We start from the raw sequence: 23896 nt of genomic DNA on the forward strand, positions 1-23896 counted from the left end.
TGGTGACTTGTATGGGTAATCCTAGCTATTCAGGAGGCTGAGATCTGAGGATCCAGGTGTGAAATCAGCCTGGGCAGGAAAGCCCATGAGGCTATTATATCCAATTAACCCCCAAAAGTTGAAATGGAACTGTGGCTCAAGTGGTAGACTACTAGGCTTGCATAAAAAAATATAAAACCTCAGGGACAGTTGCCAGGCTGAGTTCAAGCCCCAGAAAGTACACAGGATGTACACAAGCACACACAAACACACACGCACTCACACACACACACACACACACATACACACACACAAAAAATGATACGACTTTCCTCTGTGTGAAGAAGACATCATTCACTTATATTGAACTGTGAAATAATAAATATTTTGCTGTGATCATTCCTCTGCTACTTTCTCATTATTTTTTTTAAGTGTATTACATAGACACAATTCCCACCAAATTAAGTGGAAATAATCTCTTGCATTTTTGCTTTTCTCTCAAGGGTAGTAATTATAATTTGCTGGGAGCATTCTTTTTGGAGCTCATAAAACACATTTCCCAGTGGGAACATTCAATCCCACCTATATAAATATTTTTCTGCTGATTTATTTATTTATTCCTGAGAAAAAGATAAAGAAAGCCATAAGAAAAATAACATTTACTTATGCAAAGGCCTTACAAGAAAATTTGTGCATATTTAATGTATTGTCTTTCAATTTACAATAATGATCCTAAATACCATCAAAGTTAAAACATTCCTATGACTTCCAAAATTCCATAATGTAAAGTTATATGTAGAAAGGCAATTTACATTCAGCATAGACAGTGTCAAAGAACTAAAAATTTCGAGACATCATAGAACTATTTTTTCAACTATTTAATTAACAAACATGTATAAAATACTTTGAAGTCCCAACATACTTCCAGAATCTACAGAAATCATAGTGTGCAGAATGCTTTTCTCTTTGAGGCTTAAACTATGGTACAGTGATTTAAAAAAATCAATTAAGCAATAATACACATGTTGTATTAAATTGTAATAAGCTCAGAGAAGGGAAAGATAGTGAGAAAATAGGAAGTGTGGAGATAAAACTTAAAAGTCCTTATGAATCAATTTAAACATCTTTTCTCTTGTATAAAGGGACTAGATAGTTTTATAGACCTGTTAATAATGAGTTCTACCTACAGTAAACTCAAAAAGTTTCTGAAGGAATATTCTTCAGTCAGCGTTATGGACTTAGACTTCTTCATCTTGGGGAATAAACTGTTCTTTGAATTGAATAGAGCTCAAAGGACAGTAAACTATGCTAGTCAACACTTTGAACTAGTCCAAGTGTTGAGTAGAGTGATTTAATGTGCTGTTGAATTTTGGTGAAAAACATGAAAGCCCCCAAAAACTGACTCTACATATATGTGAACCATCTGCTATGTTTAATAAGATTCATTTTGAGTACTTATGTTTGTCAAAATCATACATAATTTGTCATATCTCTATTTGAACAGCACTTAATATGCTAGCCATTTCCATGTTAATTCAAGCTCTCTCCAAATTGTAAAACTCACAAGTCTTCTTTCTTTCTCATTTCCTCCCCCTTCCACTACACATAATCCAAAGGCAGTTCCCAGTATATTAACTGTAATGAGTCTGAGATATAGATGGCTTTTGAAACAATCCTCTCCTAAACTTCCTACTCATAATGAGGATACTATAGTTTCCTACCTATTAATTTGTACAAAGTGTTAAGGATCTCCTCTGTATTCATTCTAAGTAATTTACTAAAATAAAAGTACAGGTTGACCCATTGTAACAATGAGATGTACAAGACTCTATGTTGAAAACAAACTACAACTTCCAGGAGGGGTGGGGAAGAGGTGTTGTGGATGTGGGAGGGCAGGGATGGTAGGGGAAAAACAAAGGAGGTGGTAACAATGCTTGATTGGAAATATACTCATTACCTTACTCACGTAACTATAACCCCTCTATACAGTATCTTTACAATAAAAAATATATATACTAAAAAAGTAATTCTATTTATTTGAGCTTCTCTCCAAACTTTTGAAATTAGCAGAACATATCAACTAAGAGGAGAATTCTGGAGTAAAGTAGGATTTATATACCAGCCTGTTAACAATCGAGTGAAATGGTCAACTGGAGTGATAAATAAAATATCGGATAGATGATAAGTAGATAGATAAATAGATAGACCATATGATATTCCTCAGCCAGAATGAAAAATTAAATTGTGTCACTTGCGGAACAATATATGGAACTATATGGAACTGTAAATCATCATGTTGAGCAAGATAGGCCACGTTTAGAAAGCTGGATACTACATGTTCTTACTTGTTGAACCTAGAACTAGTATGATGAGGACAATTATGTTAATGGGTTATGAATATAAATGGAGTACCCTCTGAAGGGTCAGGAGAAGTGGAGAGGGGGAAGTGCTAATAAGGGTAAAAGATGATTGAAGTATGTTACAGTAACACAAACACACTATGTAAGTATGGCATGATATAAACTCACCAAACACTCTTCAATGAAGAAGATGAGGAATGGGAATATAATGGAGGGATCAAACATGTTCAAATACACTATACAGCCAGGCACCAGTGGCTCATGCCTAAAATCCTACCTATTCAGGAGGCTGAGATCTAAAGATTGTGGTTCTTTGAAGCCAGCCCTGGGCAGAAAAGTGAGACTCATCTCCATTTAACCACCTACAAACTGGAAGCAAAGCAGTGGCTCAAGGGGTAAAATGCTAGCCTTAAGCAAAAAAAGTGAACTCAGGAACAGGGCTCAGGTCCTAAGTTCAAGCCCCATGATGAACAAAAAGAAAAAAAGTACACTCTATACTACTCCCTTATGTTATTGATTTATGCTAATAAGAGTAATTTTTAGGAAGTGGCGCTGTGGCTCAAGTGGTAGAGTGCTCGCCTTGAGCTGAAGAGCTGAGGGGCAACGCCCAGGCCCAGAGTTCAAGCCCCACAACCGACCAAAAAAAAAAGGAGTAATTTTTAAAGTAGACACAATTTATGACCTAGCTAATTTATCAGTTACTGAACCTTCTTCTTCATGTTAAATGTCTGTCCTTATATTTATATTCATAAAGCCATACTTTAGTGCTCTCTTCTAGTATTCTAAAAATTCTTGCTACAAGAACAATGAGAACTTAGTTCAAACTGAATTTTTAAACTTTTACTAATCTTCAGAAGTTAACTCCTTCAGGAATCTTAATTGAACAATGTGATACAAAATGATAATAAATAAGGACAAAAAGGCAAGAACGTGAAGAAAGAAATAGGATAAAACCATATAAATAATATATTTGCTAGATTTTCTTTAGGAAATTAATCTTCTTTCAAAGCTGTCTATTGCCTCCAACCATTGCAGGAAAAGTAATATTCTACTCTCTCTAAATGAATGATTTGATATATCAGAGATATTTATAGGTTTAGTATGTTTAAATGACAGTGATACTTCAGATTTAAAACAACAGTATGTTGCTGTTTACATTGTGCTTTTACACACATTGTTGTGTTTCACTTTATCTAAAATGGGCATCAATGCTTTCCTGACATGTAAAAGTGATATAAATATGATAATGTGATTCTTTTTATTTTTTATTATTTTATTTTATTTTTTTTTGTCAGTTGTGGGGCATGAACTCTAGCCTGGGTGCTGTTCCTCAGCTCTTCAACTCAAGGCAAGCACTCAAGTACTTGAGCCACAGCATCACTTCTGGTTTTTTGGGGGTTTATTGGAGATAAGAGTCTCAGGGACTTTCCTGCCCAGGCTGACTTTGAACCTTGATTCTCAGATCTCAGCCTCCTGAGTAGCTCGGATTACAGGCATGAGCCACTGGCTCCAGGTGATAGTGTGATTCTTGCGAAAACTTTTTTTTAATTATTTATTGCATGTAAAAGCAATTCCTCCTGATAGAAATATATCTTCTCTTTCCTAAGAAAAAAATCATCCTAATCTTTAAGAAGACTCAGCTGTCATGTAGCAATGTCATATTTGTTTACATTTCACCAAATATTAATCAAGGATAAAGAAAAGAAAGTTTGAAAGCCACCATCTAGTGTTTATCCCATGTGCAATAGGAAGCTGTGTGCAATTATACTTTTCTTTTTGACAAGGTCTTGCTAGGTAGCACAGAATGACTGACTGGTCTTGAATCTGAGATCCCCATCTCAGCTCCTGAATGTTAGAAGTTACAGAAATGTGCCACTATTCCTGTCCTGCAATTCTATTTTAACCATACTCTAACTTCTAACAAAAAAAAATGTGTGACTAACTATCCCAACATTATGCCTTTTCACTTTCTCTTAATTAATATATAAATCATTTCATTGCATAAATTTACCTATAAATTATTTGTCAATAGAAAATGAGTACATGACACCCTAAGTGGTTATTATTTGTTCCTATGTCAGCGGAAAAGTAGGAGATTTAACAAAATCATTTTGTTAGGGAAACTAATTGCAAGTGAATTGATTTGTGTTTATATTATATATGTGTGTTTATATTATATGTGTATGTACAATATTGTGGGGATATTTTTTCTGTTTTCAGTACTTTAAAAGTCCTCCACAAAGTTTAAAACAAAAGCAATAACATACAGATTTTTAGAATTCACCAAATAAACAGTATAAAATGTTAAGATCTTGATTAAGGAAAAAAAATCAGTGCTATTCTTTTTTTCTGCAACCAATAATTTTACAATTAACAGGAAATAGACCAGCTGTTTGTGTAGTGTAGACTTTTTCATAGGAATTCTTGTGATGTGATTGCCAAGAACAGATTTCTACATCTGCTTAATGTACATTGAAGAAATGATACATTTTCAAAGTGAAGCAATCCATTTCTTCAGAAGTTCTCTTACGTTAATCAAAAGAAATCAAAACATTGGACCTAGAATTCTAATGTACTTTAAGAATGTTGAAAAGTTTTTTTGCCTGAATTTGAGACTACATCATATCTGCTTCATATCTGGGGGTTAGCTTTTTAGACGAAGAGAATTATTCAGCACATTTTTTTTTTATCACCAAACACCATTGAAAGATGGCAATTAGGCTTGAGACAAATTCACATTGTGAAATCAAACAATCTTTGCTGTATAAAAATGTTCGAGTGACTCAACGATGATCCGAGTTGATAGTATCAGTCAGATTGACATTTGAAGTCCACAAAAGAGTTATTGTGGCTTTTTCTCAATTGTGCCTTTGATTTTCAGTTTTTACTTTTTCTCCAAAATCATGCCCCAATACTATTGAGTCAAGTTGAATTAAAAACCTGTTTTAAAGACATCTGTAAATGATATTATAGCCATGACCAAAACCAGGCTCCCCAATTTAATTATGTATAAAATGAAAAATAAAACAAAAAAGTTCTAAACTTAATTGGCTATGGTGAACATTAAAATTTACTCAGTAGATATTTCATTGTAAAAGTCTCACAATTTAACAGCCATATAATGCATAAAGAACTAATGAGTTAAAGAACATGAAATTTAAAAAAAATTCAAAAGAAGAATAAGATCTCAGTGCAGTGGCTCAGTTCCACAATTCCAGCTATTTGGGCGGGAGAAACAGGAGGATACATGTTTGGGTACATGGGCAGAAGAAACTAACGGGATCATGTCTCGACTATCAAGTGGATCGTATCAGACCATGTCTACAATCCCAGTTATATGAGAAGACATAGGTAGGAAGATTGCAGTCTGTCTGAAGTTGAGCAAAAATGTGAGATGCTACCTGTAAAATTACTAAAGCAAAAAGGGCTAGGGGACATGTAAAATGGAAAAGCATTCACATATATAAATGTGAGGCCCTGAGATCAAACCCCAGAAAGTATGACTGACAAAAGAAATATTATTAACATGTTTATTTTCTAAATACTTTAGATTTTTACATTTAAGAAAGTTTTAGGTGTCTAGAAATTAAAAAAAAATAGCTGTCATAAATGCTACTTCAAAGGAGGCAATCTAGAAATAAACAGTCATTCACCTCTGAAATTGTAAGCAAACAGTTATGCACATGGTTGATTCTAGAGGCACTTGCTGTATTATCCCATCAATTATGACTGACTGAAGTGTCACCCTTGTTGTTAAGCATAGTTTTAAGCACTGATCACTTACAGCAAATACTCCTGAGAAAGCTAGAAGTCACAGTGAATTAATATAATTTAACAGGCTGAGGCATAAAAGCACTTAGAATGAAGAGTAAAGTGCTTTGTAATAGCTTCAAAGCTTACCTTTGTCTACTTGGCAGAAATTGAAATTATAAGACAAACTTCCAGAATCAGTCACACCATCTGAAAAGATGCAAATAATACTAGAAATGCCAGAAACCACTCATCTATTGAATATATTTTTATAGCTGAAAATTTGAAACCTAATAAATTCCTATGTAATTTCAAAGGTACAAATAGAAAAAAAAATTACTAAGAAGTATAATCAATAGATTTTGATAGAAGTCATTGGAGTAATTAACCCATTAATAAAAGAAAAATTTTAACGACTTTCCTAAAATATCAAAATATAGTCTGTCATAAATATAAGTATCACATTTAAATTGTTTAAATGCATTTGAATGGTCATTTATATGTTATCTTCAAGTGGGCAATACTGGTGCTGGTTTTGTTTTTAAGTGTTGAGGTTTGAATGAAAACCCTTATGCTTACTAGCCATGTGCAACACAAAGAAGAGTAGTATGAAAGCTAATGCACAATGAAAACAAAGATAACAGAAAATCACCTGCCAAACTGTTAATTTTTAAAATGTCAACATTTCAGGAAATGAAGTTCACATCATGTACACTGAGTCAGGCCTTTTTCTAAGAATGTTCTTACAGGCTCACATTTCCATACTCACTGATAGTTTCCCTAACTCTTCCCAGATTCTCCTAACTCAAAAAAAAATGAACCTTATTCCGAGGACCTGAGGCCTATACCACCAAGGTGAAGAAGAACATTGTCACATTTCCATCCTTGTACTTACCTGGCATGATTCTAGCTCCCCATCAAGAAATAATAAACAAAATAACAGGAGTTGCTTACATGCCACAAACTAATGGCTTCCAGAAATACAGAGAAATTCAAGTCCCAACAATTCTTATGTCACTCGGGCTGAGCTTGGATTTTTGATCGATAAATGCAATGTAATAACTAGAAGTAACTATAAGACATTCAAATTATTTAAAGATGTCCTTTGAAATATGAAAGTAGGATAAAATTTTACTTTAGAAAACAGGAATTGTCATAAATGTGTTTAGCTCCAAATAATTCTCCTCTCTGATAATCTCAAATCCAAACCAAGTATCCTACCCAGTTCACCCATCCTCCTACGGTTTGGTCTCTCCTTTCTCATTTCCCTTCTGTCCCTATTGGTTCTGTCATCCAACCATTTTTTTGTTTAATATATCAGCTCAAAGAAGCATCAAAGTAACATAAGAACTGAAAGAATTGTCTCTATGGATCAGAGATAAGAAGGAAAGAGGGAGAAAACTAGACAAGACTAAATTTACACATATTAAGCATATTTTTGTGCTTATCATATATGAATGTTTAGTTTCAAAATAATTTACTATTATGTTTTATTTTGTTTTCGAACTCTACTCTGTTCAGGAGACATCAAAATTCTCAGGAGGTCTCTAGGTCTCTTAAGATTCCTCCAGCTTTTGGAATCATAAATAGAATTCTCCATAGTTGCTTGAAACTACAGAGAGCTTAAGAGTTCTTTTTCTTTAGAGATGCCAAATTCCTCAGTGCTCCTCTGTTCCCTGAGAAGAGACATGGACTAGGACACTGCCGGGTGCCAGTATCTGTACCTGCCCCCATTGTTACCTGAAAACAAGGATGGAATTTCTGTTGTTTCAAGAACAAGATATTGCCATATTGCCTCTTTTGTCACACAGATGTTTTGGTCCTGTTTTTGTCTCAAAGTAGTAAGGGAAAGTTCAATTTCATAATCAATAAGCCTTCTTTAATTTTTAAGTATGTAAGTGGTATTTAAAAAAATAACTCTATTAAAAAATCTAAACACACTTTATTCTGAACCACCCATAGAATTTTGAGCTACTAGAACCCAGCACTAGCTATCCAGAAATTTTTCAGATTTTGTAATTACATAAAGCATAACACAAAAATAAAATGTGTGAAGAACAATTTCAAGATATCCATTGGCACATTGTGACAGTTCAATAAATATTCATAAGGCAACTTCTCAAGAGATTAAAATATTTAAAATGCTTGCAGATAATCTCTGGACTGCAAAAAAACATTGTACCACTACTTTTTCTGAAAATCACATATTTTTTAAGTGTAACTTTTGTATCACAGTCTAATTTCCGGTAGTTTGAATCATGATGCTTCAGATAATATTTGTTTTAATAATTATAGTAAACAGAGAGTGCTACATTCTCTACCCCACTTTATAGAACATGTAACTACAGTGAACTGAGTTCAGAGGAATACACATTGGTATTTTGATGGAGTGTGTACTTACTACCTAGCACTGTTTAATTATTTGATCAATTATACCTACTCAAGTCTTTATTTGTCTGAGTAAAGGCATATCAACCTAAGCAACATAGATTGCCTACAGAATTTTAACTCAATGTTAGTTGCCCTTAAGGACATCATTGAATTATAACTACACAGTAGATAACAATTGCACGAAATGAATGACAATCAATCAGAATGAATGAATCCTTACTTAAAGAACATTATGTACCACTGATGAGAGGTTCTGAGTACTTCAACCAACATGGAAAAAATGTGAAGGAATGTTTCTTAGTTCTGGATAACTGTTCTGCAAATGCATGTGTTTAATAGCATTATAAAATATCACTTCCAGTGCACTATTATGTTTGCAGACAGCGGATTCTTAGGTCACAAAGTTATGATTCATATATATCAAGTCACTTAGCACTGCTGGCAAGAATTGCCAGCCTGAAATATAAAACAGAGAGGATAATAAAACTTTAACAAGCAGCAGTAAAACTAATGAAATATAATCTCAAATATACTACCCTAATTCATCCAGAGAGGAAACACAGTCACCCAATCCTAAGGATGAGGAAATAGAGCCAGCTCCATAAAAACACATATTCATCATAGTAGCATGGATCATATTAGAATAAGTACCAAAAGAAAATTCAGGCTAGTTACAGAGTATAATTAGCAGGGCTAACTACATGATGATGACAAGATGAAGCAACAGTTCACATACGCTTATTTTGGCTCCATATTTGGAGCAATCAAAACGAAAATATTGGTATTATATTTAATAGGGATAATCCTTCATGCTGAGGGTAGAGAAATTTCTGACTAGTCAGAGAGAATAACACCTGAAGATGTTAGTTATGACTTCCAAGAGCAATATGTAAGTGGGTCATAAGTTTATTTACATACCGTTTTCATGTGCCTCTAATAACCATGCAATCTCATGCAGAATAACTTCAGACTGATGCTTATTACTGTGCCCCTTAGGGCTGCAATTTGACAATTGTGCATTTCCATACTTATTTTGTCATTCTCATCTTGTTTTGAGAACCTGGAATTTTAAATAGAAGAAAAAGGGAAGAAAGAGTAAAGGAAAGTAGAAGAGTTGCAAGAATGTCCTGAGTAAAGGAAATACAAAGAACTGTTCATTTTGAGTCTTTTCTCTGTAGCTTTGATTTTTTGCACACACACACACGTACACATGTACACACACACACACACACACACACACACACACACTGATGTAAGGGAAAAAAACTAAACAACAGAGACTAGACTAAACCAAAGATGAAATCAGATCAGACAAGGTTTCTTTTGCTTCAATAGACAACGCCTGTGATGATGCATATGGTAGAGTTTATGCATCCAAGTAAATTAGTGAAGGGAAACAGATCAATAGGCTTCCACTGTGAGAAGCATGCACAAGACAACTAGAGGTTTTCTGCTTAGGTTTCAATTGCTGGAAGATATTTTTTAAAGACTGGAAGAATTCTTATCGGTACTCAACTTCCCCTAAAGGCTCAGGAAACACGATGTCAACTTGGGGACAACCAAGGAATAAGAGAGGATATGGGATTGTTGTTCACATATTTTTAAGATAAACAGGCATAATGCAGAGGATAAAAGTAATGCATGTACACGGATTATACAGAAACTGGGAATTTTGATTATTTAAAGGACAGCCTAAGTGAACTAGTAGAAACATGTGCCCATTTCAATGAACTCATAGTGAGATAACTAACTTCAAGCTGAATACACTGCAACCTTTTTACTAATGTGGAGGAATAAGATGCCAGACAACATGACAATGGAAAGAAGTAAAGAATGTTGAAAGATGAATGACTAATAAGGATTATTCTTTTTCATTTTTTATTCCTCCATTTTAGAAGTAAACATAATGCGACTTTAAAAATACCTATTTACTTTGTGCTTTCTTACATATGTTTTCTTAGAGTATTCATAGTATTCCCTATGATTTTCTTTCACTTTGTTGGAGTATTGGCCTCAAAACTGGCCCATTCCTGGCTTGAGAGTATCTCTCAAATAGTGGAGTGCATACAAGTGCAAGTGCCTGAGTTCAACCCCAATAGTGAAAGAAAAAAAATACTGCTCTTTTCCTAAAAATAACTCTCAATCTTATCCAGCTCTCCTGGAATCTTACTGTTTAAGTAAGCAACATTTTATACCATATTAATGATAATAATAATAATAGTAGTTCGGATAGTTTGAGTAGTTACATAGCATGAACATATGAAAAGGAAGCTCATTATATGACATTCACATACTGCCACCAGGTGGTCAAATAAAGCACATGCCAGTTAAATTGAAATATGAGATTCATCTGAAAGATGAAGTGTTTCCATTTTGATACGTATCTGTCAAAAATTGCCAAGTCTAAGTAATAATGATAATGATGATTAATAACAATTAAAGTAAATGTGAGGTGAATATAAAACAGCTGAGAAATTCCAGAGGAAGGAGACAGAGTGGGGGGAGAATATGCTCCAAGTACTTTTTATGTATGTATAAAAATGTCATAATGAAACTTACAAAAACCAACAAAGGAAAGAGGGTGTGAATAAGAGTAATAGACAGCGTGAATTTGATGAAGATACATAACATACATACATGTATTGAAATACCACAATGAAGCCCCTTTGTTACCAACATGAGTTATGTATTAAGAATAAAACTTTTTTTTTTATTAGTAGTGCGGCCTAGACCCTGTCCCTGAGCTCTTCAGCTCAAGGTGAGCGCTCAACCACTTGAGCCACAGTGCCACTTCCATTATAAAACTTAAAAAATAAAACACTTTGTGGGGTTTGTTGGGGTTTTTTTTTTGTATGTCTTTCCCCCAGGGTATAACTCCTGTTTTCACTGTATTTGATTCTGGTGCTCTGCATTTTGTATGTACATTTTTATAATTTGGGGAGAGGAAGGGAAATAACAACATGCTTAAATAAGGATACAGGTTGATCCATTGTAACAATGAGATGTACAAGACACTAAGTTGAAAACTAACTTTACATCTTCGGGGGAGGAGGAGTTGGGGAGGTGGGGAGGGAAGAGATGGCAGGGTAAAAACAAAGGAGGAAGTAACAATGCTCAATAGGAAATGTACTCATTGTCTTACTCATGTAACTGTAACCCCTCTGTACAGTATTTTTACAATAAAAATATATTTAAAAATTAAACAAAAAAACACCTGGCCAAAAAGTTAGCTGTATTAACCTCACACCATATATCAATGCTTCTGCACTTATTGGGGACTCATACTATGTGTGTTTGAAGTCAGCATCAAGTCATCCCAACTTATACAGAAATATATAACATTTGCCATTTCAGTATCCCATTTCCCATTTGAGCAGCACATATAAAAGGTCTATGGTATATTCAAAATTGTGTTCTTTATCCAATTAGTTTCAAGACTAGATATTAAGGGTTTAAATGAGATGCTGACTATAGTGCCTTAGTTATATAACTGAAAATCTAAGTATATGAAGTGTAAGAACATATACAAGGAGAATCAGAGCAATATAAACTGGACATATTAAACATGCAATGCTGTGTTCTTTACTCCTACTTACTCTGGAGGTTGAAATCCAGAGAATTGCAGTTTGAGGCAAGCCTAAGCAGAAAAGTTCACTAGATCCCATCTTTAAAAATCCAAGGGCTGGGAAGGTGGCTCAGTGGTAGAGTGCTTGCCTTGCATGCCTGAGGCCCTGGGTTCAATTCCTCAGCACCACATAAGCAAAAAGCAAAAAAAGCCGGAAGTGGTGCTATGGCTCAAGTGGTAGAGCGCTAGCCTTGAGCTGAAGAGCTGAGGGACAGAGCCCAGGCCCAGAATTCAGGCCCCACGACCGGATCCCCCCCACCAAAAAAAAACAAAAAGCTGGACTGAAGATATGGCTCATGTGTTAAGAGTACCAGCCAAGCAAACAAGCTAAGACACAGCTTGAGGTCCTGAGTTCAAATTCCAGTACAGCCCCCAAAAATAACTAAATAAATTCACAAACACATCTATATATGTTGTATTGTTTTTGCTTCTCTGAAGAATGCCAGTACATGAGATCAAAGGGAGAAAAGTAAATAAAATAGCAAGCATACTGCTGATGTACTAAATAACACTAAAATAACTTTAAAATGAACAATTTTTGTTATGTGAATTTTACCTCAATTAAAAACATAATTCCTGAGCAAAAGTGAGATAACAAAAAAAAGAAAAAAGAAAAGTGTAGATAGCCAAATACTATAAGCATGTGGTTTGGTTCTATTTTGACTTTACTGACATGGGAAAAAATCAATACTGAAATATGAGTTTTATTTTCAAAGGCAGATGGGAATGAAAAAAACTCTCAGTATTGCAAGCAAAAATATAAATTGTGCAAAAGGAAAAAATGCAGTTGGATAGTAAGCTTTTAAATCATAGGGAAGACAGCAGGTCTGTTAAATGTAAATAATTGGGTTTATTTTTCTCCTTTTGTGACTGAGAAGAACTCATTTCATTTATTCTCCAGGAAGTCAAAGTAATGATGAAATAGTCCTTTTGTAAGAGTATTTGAAAATAATGGCATGTCCAGGTTGATGTAGAAGTTGAGGATTTCCTTTGAGACAGCTCTGCCATGATTTGTGGATGTGGGATGTTTCACAGTAATATGAGTCATCTGGTTTTGCCAGAACATGAAATTCCAAGAATGGAAGAAAAATAGGACATCTTTGCACGTCAATATCTTCCTTCTAGGGTAGTATCTCTTTAGAGTGAATTGCCTTTTGCCCTAAAGCATCCTATTGTGGTCTCCAGTAAGAACTGTTCATTCTTTTTTTTTTTAAGTCTTCAATGTTTCTCCTTTATCTCCTGCTAAAGCTCTGCTATAAATCCTCCCAATAATTCCATTGTCAAAAGTCTCCAGAAAAAATGATAATAGAGCATATTATATTTACTTCGGCATGATAAATAGTGCTTGCTAAAACTCATATGCTTAATTCCTTTTTTAATTACTGTTCTTTCTTTAATCTTCAATTAAAAATGTAAACACTGAGTAAAAGTGAAACAATAGAAATGGAGAAGTGTGGGGACATGATTTTAAGAAACCAAGAGTTCTCAGTTCATGAAGTTACAGTGATTCAGAAAGCAAAGAAGGCAGTCCAGAATCATCATACATTCCCAAGTTATCATAAATGTTTTCCAGATACTTAGATGTTTACAACCTAGTTTGGCAGGAAGTAAGCAAGTGCTTATAAATAATACAATTGATCTGCTCAACAGATATACCTTGCTGACTAAATGTCATGCATTGGGGTTCAGACAGTGTTTTATTTTTTTTCTCACATAAAATTGTAACATATGGAGAGAAACAGTATAAACAGCAATATCTATAAACAATTTAAATGAAATGATATACAAATGCAATGAAGTGCATTGATTAGGGGAAATTGATTTGAGAAAATCTGAATAGTGTGAGTAAAGTCTAACTTAACTGATGTGGAAATGTGATGAGAAAGAAAAAAACTAAAGAGTTAAGACAAATTGGTCAAATGATAGCTGTAAAGAGAACACAATGCTTGACTTAATATGCTAAAGATAATAAAAAGTATTGTGAATGATGCTGGACACCTGCAGCGAGCTAGAATATAAAGCAATGTAATTAAAGACCAGGAAAGTTGTCCACCTTTAAAATAGGCTTAACCACAGAACTAGCCAGCTTTTTCAATGAAGATTTTCATTAAGTCTATGGCTGGAGAATATTTCAGGTGAGTGGAAAAGTATGAGTTAAGGAAAGCAAACGAGGGCACCGTAATGATTCACATTTATTCTTACTTTTTATGGGCTTCACTTATGTGCTAAATTTGCAGTAACAAGGAGAAAGGATATATGCAAAGTAGTGCATGCAAATGTATGTGCTATATTTTCCAGAAAATCATAACCAACAGGTGAGAGAAAAGTGTGGGGCATCTGTGGTGTGGTTGTAAGATCCCATCTTTGGGGTTGCTTCCTCCATCTCGTTTGATTTACTTCATGGAGAGATACATATTTCTTTCATGTATATTCAGAATTGCTGGCCCAGACTGAGCAGTATCTGTCAAAATACTGGACTCAAACTGGAGTGGAGGAAGGAAAGTAAGGTACCTCCACTCCCTCTCTCCCACTCTCCCTCTGTCTCTCTCTCTCTCCCTCCCTCCCTCCCTGCCTCCCTCCTTCTCTCTCTCTCTCTCTCTCCTTCTCTCCCCCCCCCCCTCTCCTCTCTCTCTCTCTCACTTTGGAATCTGAAACTAGGATACTCAATTCTCTTGCTGTTAAATATTAATTCTCCAGGTCCTTCAGTCTTCAGACCGCTGGACTTGCATCAATGACCCCTTAAGTGTTCATCACCTTGACATTGGTCTAGTTTGAGCCCTGTTCCTAGCATCCAAGTCTCTAGAGTATCCAGGAGGTGTCTCAGGGGATTTTCAACCTCTGTAATTACAAGAGCCAATTCCCTTAATTAATCTTACCTGTCTGTCTATGTCTCCATTGCTATGCTAAATTACTTGAGATAAACAGCTTATAAGGATAAGATCAACAGCTAAATATTTCTAGATTTAGTTTGGATAATGATTTTACAAGTCTCAGTCCATGATTGTTTCGGTCCTTTAACAGAGGACACCAAGAAAGCTGTGTGTGTGTGTGTGTGTGTGTGTGTGTGTGTGTGTGTGTGTGTGTGTGTGTGTGTGCGTGCATGTGTGTGTGTGTGTGTGAGAGAGAGAGAGAGACAGAGACAGACAGACAGACAGACAGAGACAGAGACAGACAGAGACAGAGAGACAGAGAGACAGAGAGAGCACACCAGCTTAAAAAACATGTCTTCACCTTCACATTCTACAAAATGGGACACAACACAACCCAAGATCAAGGTAAGACTGAGACTGGATCCTAGTATATCACTGGATGAACCCTCAAGCCAAGCCTCCAACCCAAGTTGTCACAAAGCTTAAATCTTACTATATAGCAAATGAACTACGTGAAAAGTCAACATCAACACATTTTTACTAATAAAGGCCAAGCTTCTCTTACATAGGAATGTAACACACTTGCTTTTCAGTTACTTTGGATAACCTAAAAACAGCAAATTCGTAGCTAGAAACCTGAGGCTTACTATGTACTGATTTGAACCTTTTTAATTTCCCAATTCAGTTGGGTTTAGACCTTTAGACATTCTGTATCTCTACCAACATGTTAAAAGTAGAAATTTATATTTCTTTGCATGATCAAAATCATTGATCATATCAAAGTTTTGTCATGAAAGGTCTAGCACCTCTACTTATCCTGTCATGTGTGAATAATGGGTATTGAAATTTCTGTCTTCCTTTCTGATGTCTCTTTTGCTAAAATTCTATGTGTGAAATACCATCATACCTAGTTTCTTTCATCTACTTTAAAAAAGCAGAAAAGGTCAAAAGCTATGTACATATGACCATACAAGATAATGTTAAGTGAAATGAACCCCAACATAGGGACATAAGAGGTTTTATCTTTCTTGCTATTGTTTTTAATGTATCTAAAATATACCATGTGAATTTTTTTATTTCTCTTGTATGTGTTTCCCCAGGGTATTACTCCTGTTTTCACTATATTTGATGTCACTGGCTTGCATCTTGTATATATATATTTTCTAATTTGGGGAGGGGAAAGGAAATAACAAAATGCTGAAATAAGGATACAGTTTGACCCATTGTAACAATGAGATGTACAAGACACTGTGTAGAAAATGAACTTTACAACTTGGTAGGGAGGGGGCAGGTGGGAAGGTGGGGAGGAAAGGGATGGTAGGGGAAAAGCAAAGGAGGGGGTAACAATGCTCAATAGGAAATGTACTCATTATCTTAGTTACATTAGTAACTGTACTCCTCTGTACAGTTATTACAATAAAAAACAAAAAAGTAGATGACATTTGTAAATAGCTCTCTGAATATGGTATGAACAGCATTGTACATAGGTAGGTTTCTACTTCTGATGTAAAATGTGGAAGTGATACTCAGACATGCCCCTGTATATAACATTATTAAATGCGAAGCTAATTTCTCTAAAGGAAATCCATTTTTCCTCCTCTGTTCTTTTTTCCAATACTTACCTCAAATTTTCCCTTTTCCTAATTATCAACAGATAGTTGCTGATGTTTATCACCCATAGCACATGGTGGCAACTCAGAGAAAAATTACAAGCAATAAGATGCCCTAGTATAATTTCAAGGATGTATCATACATTCATTACATCTTACTTTTGCTTTCCTTCCACTTCCAAGATCAATTTTCCAACCATAATTGTCCATCAAACATTTGTGCTTTGTCTTCCAAATGAATTACTGGGTTCATGAAGAGTTAGGTGTGTACTATGTAATTTTCTTAAAAGAGTTGTTAGAATAAATATATTAGGCATTTACAATCTAAAAATACAATTTATTATGTTTTATGTGATGGTTAAGTGTCCCTAATGAAAAAAACATTTATTTTATAAAATGTTAATGAAACACGTCATGTATCCCTGTCGTGAATAGTAGATTCAGAAGTGAAAAAAAAAAGCTGCCTGTTGAAATGCACTAAAAGCAAGTACATGGCAATCTTTCCTTACTTCTCTCCTTCTTTAGTTTTCCTTTTATCAATAGTAGGCTCTAGTTTCCATAGTTTTTTTCTCCTTCAATAATCAAAGGATTTGATTAATCAAGATGCATTCCATTTATAATCTCACTTGTGGAATGGAAACCCTTTGGTACAACTACTTAATTTTTTAAATCACATTTGAGATGTTACCATGGTAATGAAAAGCTGGAGTAAAGGCAAACTATGAACCTCCACATTTGTTCACTTTCCTTCCTATGGCTGAATGCGCTGCCCTTTCCAAACTAGAGCTTGTTTGCTGTCAAACATAAGAAATGTGCCTCTTTCAGATTCCCACACCCACTCTTATACAATCTAATGTATCATCCCCATGGAGTCCAATTCCCAAGAAGCCAGATTCATGTTCTGCTCTCATGAAAATAGATTCCTCTTGTTTCCTGCACAGGTAAAAGTTTTGAGATGACTGTGGAAAGATGAAGCCAAAACTTCTCTCCCTGAGGCATTACTTTGTAATAAAGGCTGAAGATCTTCTATTCAGCTGACCCTGGTGTTTCTTGCCTTTAATCCTAGCTACTAAAGAAGCTGAGATCTGAGGATTGTGGTTCCAAAGAAGCCCAGGCAAAAAGATCCATAAGACTCTTCTATCCCATTAACCACCAAAATGCTGAAGTGGAGCTTTAATTCAAGTGGTAGGTAGAATGATAGCTTTGGGCAAATATAAAGAAAGAATAAAGAAAAAAAAAAAAGCTCAAGGACAGCACACAGGCCCTGAGTACAAGTTCCAGGAACCCCTCCCCCTGAGATTGTACATTTAATTTACATTCAATAGATAAAATTTCTTCTGCCTTTATCAGAAAAAAGTACCAACAAAAAATATTTTCTTCCTGTGACTGGTTGTGTTTAATAACATGAACTTTTTCTTGAGTTTAATGGCTTGCCTTGTAACAAAAGTAGATATTGCAACAGTGGTTCAAAGAGAATGCAATTAAAATTTAATTTTACAAACAAAAGAAATGTCATTTTAGAAAAAAATAATAATTTTATGTCACATTAATTTTTAGATAGCAAGAGAAGAGTTTATTCTGTGATTTATATCACAACAGACTTTTTCCGAAAAAGAGCCTTTAAAAAATGCCAAGGTCAAAGTACCAAAAAGTAATCAAATGAAGAACATCATAGGTAAAACCTGTCAACTGTAATAGAAATATAAGTATAATTACACTCAGGAAAGAGATATTGTCAACAAAGAAAATACGCCTTAAAAATTCTTGGTGCCATTAGAAACTGATGGACATGAGTGAGATCTAATATCATTATGTTTAGAAATGGCTTCATCCAAATCCAGCTGTACACCATTGATATTCACTTCCATGCAGCCATGATAGAATGCATTTACTGGTGTGGCATTAAAGGGAATGTCTGCAAAAAGAGAAAATTTCACTGTTATCCCAAGTCTTTCAGAAGCACACTAATTGCCTACTATTATAGTAAGAAGCCATAGATTTAACCAAATTTAACCAAATCCTAATGGAGAAGTTCATAGTGAGATTATATTTAATGAATATGTATTGTCAGTAATTATACTTATGATACTACGTATAGAAATATCATATTCTTGTTATGTTCCACATTTATTATAAAGATAATAATATTTATTGTTTTCTCTTTTAAAGTTGAGTAGCAGACTAAGCAATGTTAAATCATGTATCCAGCTCTGAATTATAACTACTTGGATGAGTTGTGATAATTATAGCTTTTTATTATTTTTCCATATTACTTTTTAAAACTATTTATTATTTATTTTATCACTTAAAAGTAGATTTTTGTATTTTTCCTGAGAAGTTGTTTCTTGTTAAACATATAATAGCAGGTCACAATTAACAATTCAGTTTTATGTAATAATAATATTATCTTTTAAAAAATAATTTTAAATACTCTTCAGTGAATAGATAAAGATCATAGTAGGGCCCTTAGAATTTGCTACACTTTGACTCTTTTAATCAACTTTACTCATCTATATCATCTTCAAGAATGCCAGCTCTGTCCAATTGTGTCCACATATGGACAGTGTTAATGATAAATACTTTAATCTCACTTCTACCACTTAATTAAATTCACCTGATCCTTCACATATTCTCACCTTCAGAGAAATTGTTTTTGCTACAATTAAGTCAAGTCCTCATTTTGGAGAAAATCCTTCAAAGAAGTGATAACAATTATCATTATTTTAATATTTTTCAAACAATTTATTATATACCTCTGATTGTAAAAGTCTTAACAGCAAAACTCATATACATTTATCTTATTGCTTTATCCTGAGTATGTGGAATACATGTTCTAAATAAATACTAAAAAATGATAAATGCATTAGTTTTGGTTTAGTTTATTTTTAAACTCAAATAAAAATGTATCAACTAAATGTAGGTACAAACATCCAGGAAAAGAATAATGGGTATTGGAATTTTTGTCTTCCCTTCTGATGCCTTTTTTGCTAAAATTCTAAGGTTAAAACTCCATCAATTGTGTTAAAAATAAATTTGAAAACTCAAGAAAATATCATCAGATACCTGGAAGGCCACCCAAGTAAGTGGTCACTGTACCCTTCATTGCTTTGTCTAAGATGGCAAGTTGTTTTTGAAGGTCTTCAGAGTAGATGGTATCTTTATGTGGATTCCACAGCTCCAGACTGTTTTTGTTGACTTTGAATTTCAGATAAGATGGTTGACCGGAACAAAGATTTGTAGCCTCAATTCTAGATACTACCACATTTTCAACAGACACTAGAATATCCTAGGAGATATAAAAGGTTTTCAGTCACCACATCCTTCAATTCCCCTTTCAAAACTTCACCTCTCAGAAATAAGAAAAAAAATAGTAATCATGGACCTTATTTAACCCTGAAGATCATGCTTTAGTTTGAGCCAAACATATAGGTTATGTCATTGGTCATGTACCTTTTTACAACCATTTCAAGGAGAAAATGAAGGAGAAAAAGAGATGAAGTAAAAGAAAGGATCATTCAGGTTTAAAGATACCTGAGAATTTTCAGACCTAGAGTCCACCAAGGACAAGGCAAAGGGCACTGTGTTTCCAGAAACCAGGGCAAGCATCACGCCAGTGCCCGAAGATGGACGAATATTCAAGCTCACATTTATTTGCCAAACCAAAGCATTTGTTATGTTACCTGTTTAAAACAATGAAACAAGGCAAGATGAATGTACTCCTAAATGCACCACAAAAACAAAAACAGTTATTACAATCTAATACATTACAGCTTATATAACTTTTCAATGCCCCTTTATCAACAAGCTATATATCCTAGGCAAAATAAAACATGGTTTTTAAATGTGGCCAATAAACATAATCGCAATTAGATTTCCCTCTACACTTTTATTCTTCCAGATGAGAATTGTGAATTGTTGTATTAAGAATTGTTATAAATTTGCCCTGATTGTTCTTTTTCAGACATAGCTTCTATCTCACATATTGACCAATATTCAAACCTCAGAGTAGCTCAAAATTAAAATACACATTTAGAAAGAAATTCAACAGATTTATTGTAAATTTCTTGGGGGAAAATTTTGAGTATAGAAGCCATCATCACCCCACCATTCCTTATTCTAAAACAATGGTAAGGAAAATATGATTTATGCACATGGAGGAGACAGATGATTTGGTAGTAAAAACTAAGTCAACAATTGATTTTAAAGTAAGCTGCTAATTCTTGTATTGTCACCATCCTAACACTTCACCTCTTATTTCATAGGTTAATTATCTTCCAGAGTAAGGGGCCAACCACAGAGAACGCAATGCACTTTAAAATAGGTCAACTGAAACTACTCAAAATGAATTAAGCTATATTCCAATAAACTTTAAGAGCAAAAAGCATATTCAACTGTCTTTATTTACCTAATATACCAGAATGTTTTTATAAAAAATACATAGCAGTACACATAAGATTATGTTTTGTATAATAGGTACTCAATAATGTTTATTGAATAAATTATCTCTGCTCATCAAGAAAGGCTTTAGTCATTGAGGAGACAAGAGAAAAATAAAATGGGCAATCACTTACTGTAATCTATGCTAAATTGAGCAACTCCAGATCCAGGATAGTAGGAGCCCTTTTCCACAGTGACAAGGCAATGCTTATTTTGTTTTCCTTGAATAATTTCCTTTGCTCCTAAAGCTCCTTGCTTCAATAAATTCCATCCTCGTATACATCCATCCATGCGTGGGTTAATCTAACAAATTAAAATTAGGTCAAGGAGTACATTTTAAATTGAAATCAGACCAATAAGTGACTTCATTGATTCTAGGTATAGGTTTCATTTGGATGGAAAGTCCTTTGTTTGGTGATCTTTGAAAATATCTTAAATATTTTGACTTTAATCTATTATTTGACCTTTTTAAAGTATACTTTAGATAGATAGTATTTCCCAATAAATATGAACTTAAGCTATCTCAGGACTCCTCTAGAATTCCAATGACTTTTAACTTCTTCTGTCCTACCTGCATCTCCGATGTTATCTATATCTAACAGTAAATTCTCTTTTTTTTTTTTTTTTGTTAATATGCTGTGCATACATTTTATGTATGTTATTTTCTGGTAAACTGAAAAGGCATGTGCTTTAGTGATGACTTCCATTGTTACAATACTTACAGTTTTATCGCCTTTTTATTGAAAATGTTATGTACAGAGGGCTTACAGTTACATAAGTAAGGAAATGCATACAATTCTTGTCAAACAGTGTTAACCTCTGCCCTTGTTCTCTCCAGCTTGTAGCAATGAATTCTCTGAGTGTTTCTGGCTCAGGCTTTATTTGCCTGAGCAACTAGCTGCTTTCTGGTTTTCTTTATGGAACTTTGTAACAACCTTATCTTGCTAATCCACACTATAAAAACTTGCATTCAGCCTTCACCTAAGTGGCAAGTCTGATTCAAGATTTGTGGTAGCCATTTCATATATGGCTGTTTTTTAATAATTTATTTTACCTTAAGAATGTCTTAATTTTTTGAGGGGGGTGGTTCTGGTCATGGGGCCTGAACTCTGGGCCTGGGTGCTGTCCCTCAGCTCTTCAGCTCAAGGCTAGCGCTCTACCACTTGAGCCACAGCGCCACTTTTGGCTTTTTTCTTTTTGCTTATGTGGTGCTGAGGAATCGAATACAGGGCCTCAGGCATGTAAGGCAAGCGCTCTACCACTAAGCCACCTTCCCAGCCCCAAGAATGTCTTAATTTTTCTGCCTCAATGTTCAAATATATAACCAGGTCTGGGGTCAGTATCTAATACTTGTAATCCTAGCTACTCAGGATGCTGAGATCTGAGGATCAAGGTTTGAAGCCAACCCAGGCATGAAATTCCATGAGATTCTTATCTTCAAGTAACCACCAGAAAACCACAAATGGTTCCGTGGCTCAAAGTGGTAGAGCACTAGTCTTTAGTGAAAAAGCCTAGAGATAGTGCTCAGGCCCTGACTTCATACCCCAGGGCCAACAAAAAAAGAAGAAACAAAAGGACAACTCTATTTATTTTGACATGGTTTAACTAATTCAGATTTAATACAATTTAAAATAAATTATGAAAGGTGAATGTAAAGTAATACAACTGGATGTTAAATGAACAAGCTCATTCAGCAGGCCCATGATAGTTACCTTCAAGAAACCTTTTTGAAAAACTATTTAAAAATCATGTTATATCTGTTTTATAAATTCCATCTCAATCTCTAATTTTAGAACTAAAATTGAATTGAGAAAGACACTTTCTTGGTTTCTATAATACAGTATTATTTTGGATATAAAGTATGTATTCATCTATTTAATGGCCAAACATGACTATTATAATGTTAGTACTAAAATGATCCTTGTGAGTTTTTTTTTAAAGTCCACTTCTCTTGTGTAATGCTGAGGATTTAAATACACACACACACACAAACATACACACACACACACACACACACACACACACACACATCATTTCCCTCATTTCCCCATTATAATTTCCAGAATTGCTAAATTTATTTTTCCATGTTTAATTCACATGGTCATACTTGATCTGTTTAACAAAATATGCCTATGGACTTTCAAGGAAAGCACATCTTCAAACACATCTTCAAAAATGAACTCACTCATGATCAATGATATATGTTTGGATTGTTACCTGTTTAATGAGTACATTTTCCACATTCCGAGGTAATCCTGCAAAATATATTTTGGTTTCCAAAAACCCTTCTGTAGGTTTAAAAAGGCTTCCAATTTTATTTATATTCATCACAGCTTCTTTAGCTATTTTAATGCTAATACGATCTTCTAATTCTTCCACAGACACCTACAATTATCAAAATAAAAATGTCCATACAACCAAACAGCATTATGTATCATTTGAAATACTGGATTGAAAAATCTCTCATTTATACTCATGTGCTAAGAATATTTGGAGCTACAATGTATTAATGAACCATCAATATTATAACAAATAAAAATGTAATATAGTTATGATAAAAGATATAATGTGAGAAAAGAAATTCTTTTATGTATCATTAAAAATTTTGTATGTCCCTCCCCCACAGTATAACCCGTGCTTTCACTGTATTTGATGTTGGTATAATTTGTGGAGGGGAAGGGGAAAAACAAGTGGTTTAAATAGGGATACAGGTGGACCCATTGCAACAAAGAGATGTACAAGTCATTATGTCGAAAACGAACTTTACAATTTTGGGGTGGGGGCGGGAGGATTGGGTTGGGGGAATGGGGGAGTATGGGAAGGGATGGGAAGGGGAAACAAAGGAGGAGCCTACAATGCTTGATAAGAAATGTA

The 23896-nt window shown here is 34.4% G+C and overlaps 1 protein-coding gene across 2 annotated transcripts in view; it reads right to left on the minus strand.

Annotated features, from left to right (window-relative positions):
- Window positions 1–18050: 18050 nt before the first annotated feature.
- The window catches only part of Pros1 (protein S), a 46644-nt gene continuing 40798 nt past the window's right edge, over window positions 18051–23896 (minus strand). For both annotated transcript variants that reach the window (XM_042676776.1, XM_042676775.1), the window contains 5 exons: window positions 23240–23407; window positions 21157–21325; window positions 20117–20265; window positions 19649–19871; window positions 18051–18500 (listed from right to left, as the gene is read on the minus strand). In XM_042676776.1, coding sequence (XP_042532710.1) covers window positions 18340–18500; window positions 19649–19871; window positions 20117–20265; window positions 21157–21325; window positions 23240–23407 — 870 coding nt within the window. In that variant the 3' untranslated portion in view covers window positions 18051–18339. The remainder of the gene's footprint in view (window positions 18501–19648; window positions 19872–20116; window positions 20266–21156; window positions 21326–23239; window positions 23408–23896) is intronic.

Source organism: Dipodomys spectabilis, unplaced genomic scaffold (assembly GCF_019054845.1).
Source record: "Dipodomys spectabilis isolate Male_0828 unplaced genomic scaffold, ASM1905484v1 ptg000032l, whole genome shotgun sequence".
Taxonomy (NCBI): Eukaryota; Metazoa; Chordata; class Mammalia; order Rodentia; family Heteromyidae; genus Dipodomys; species Dipodomys spectabilis.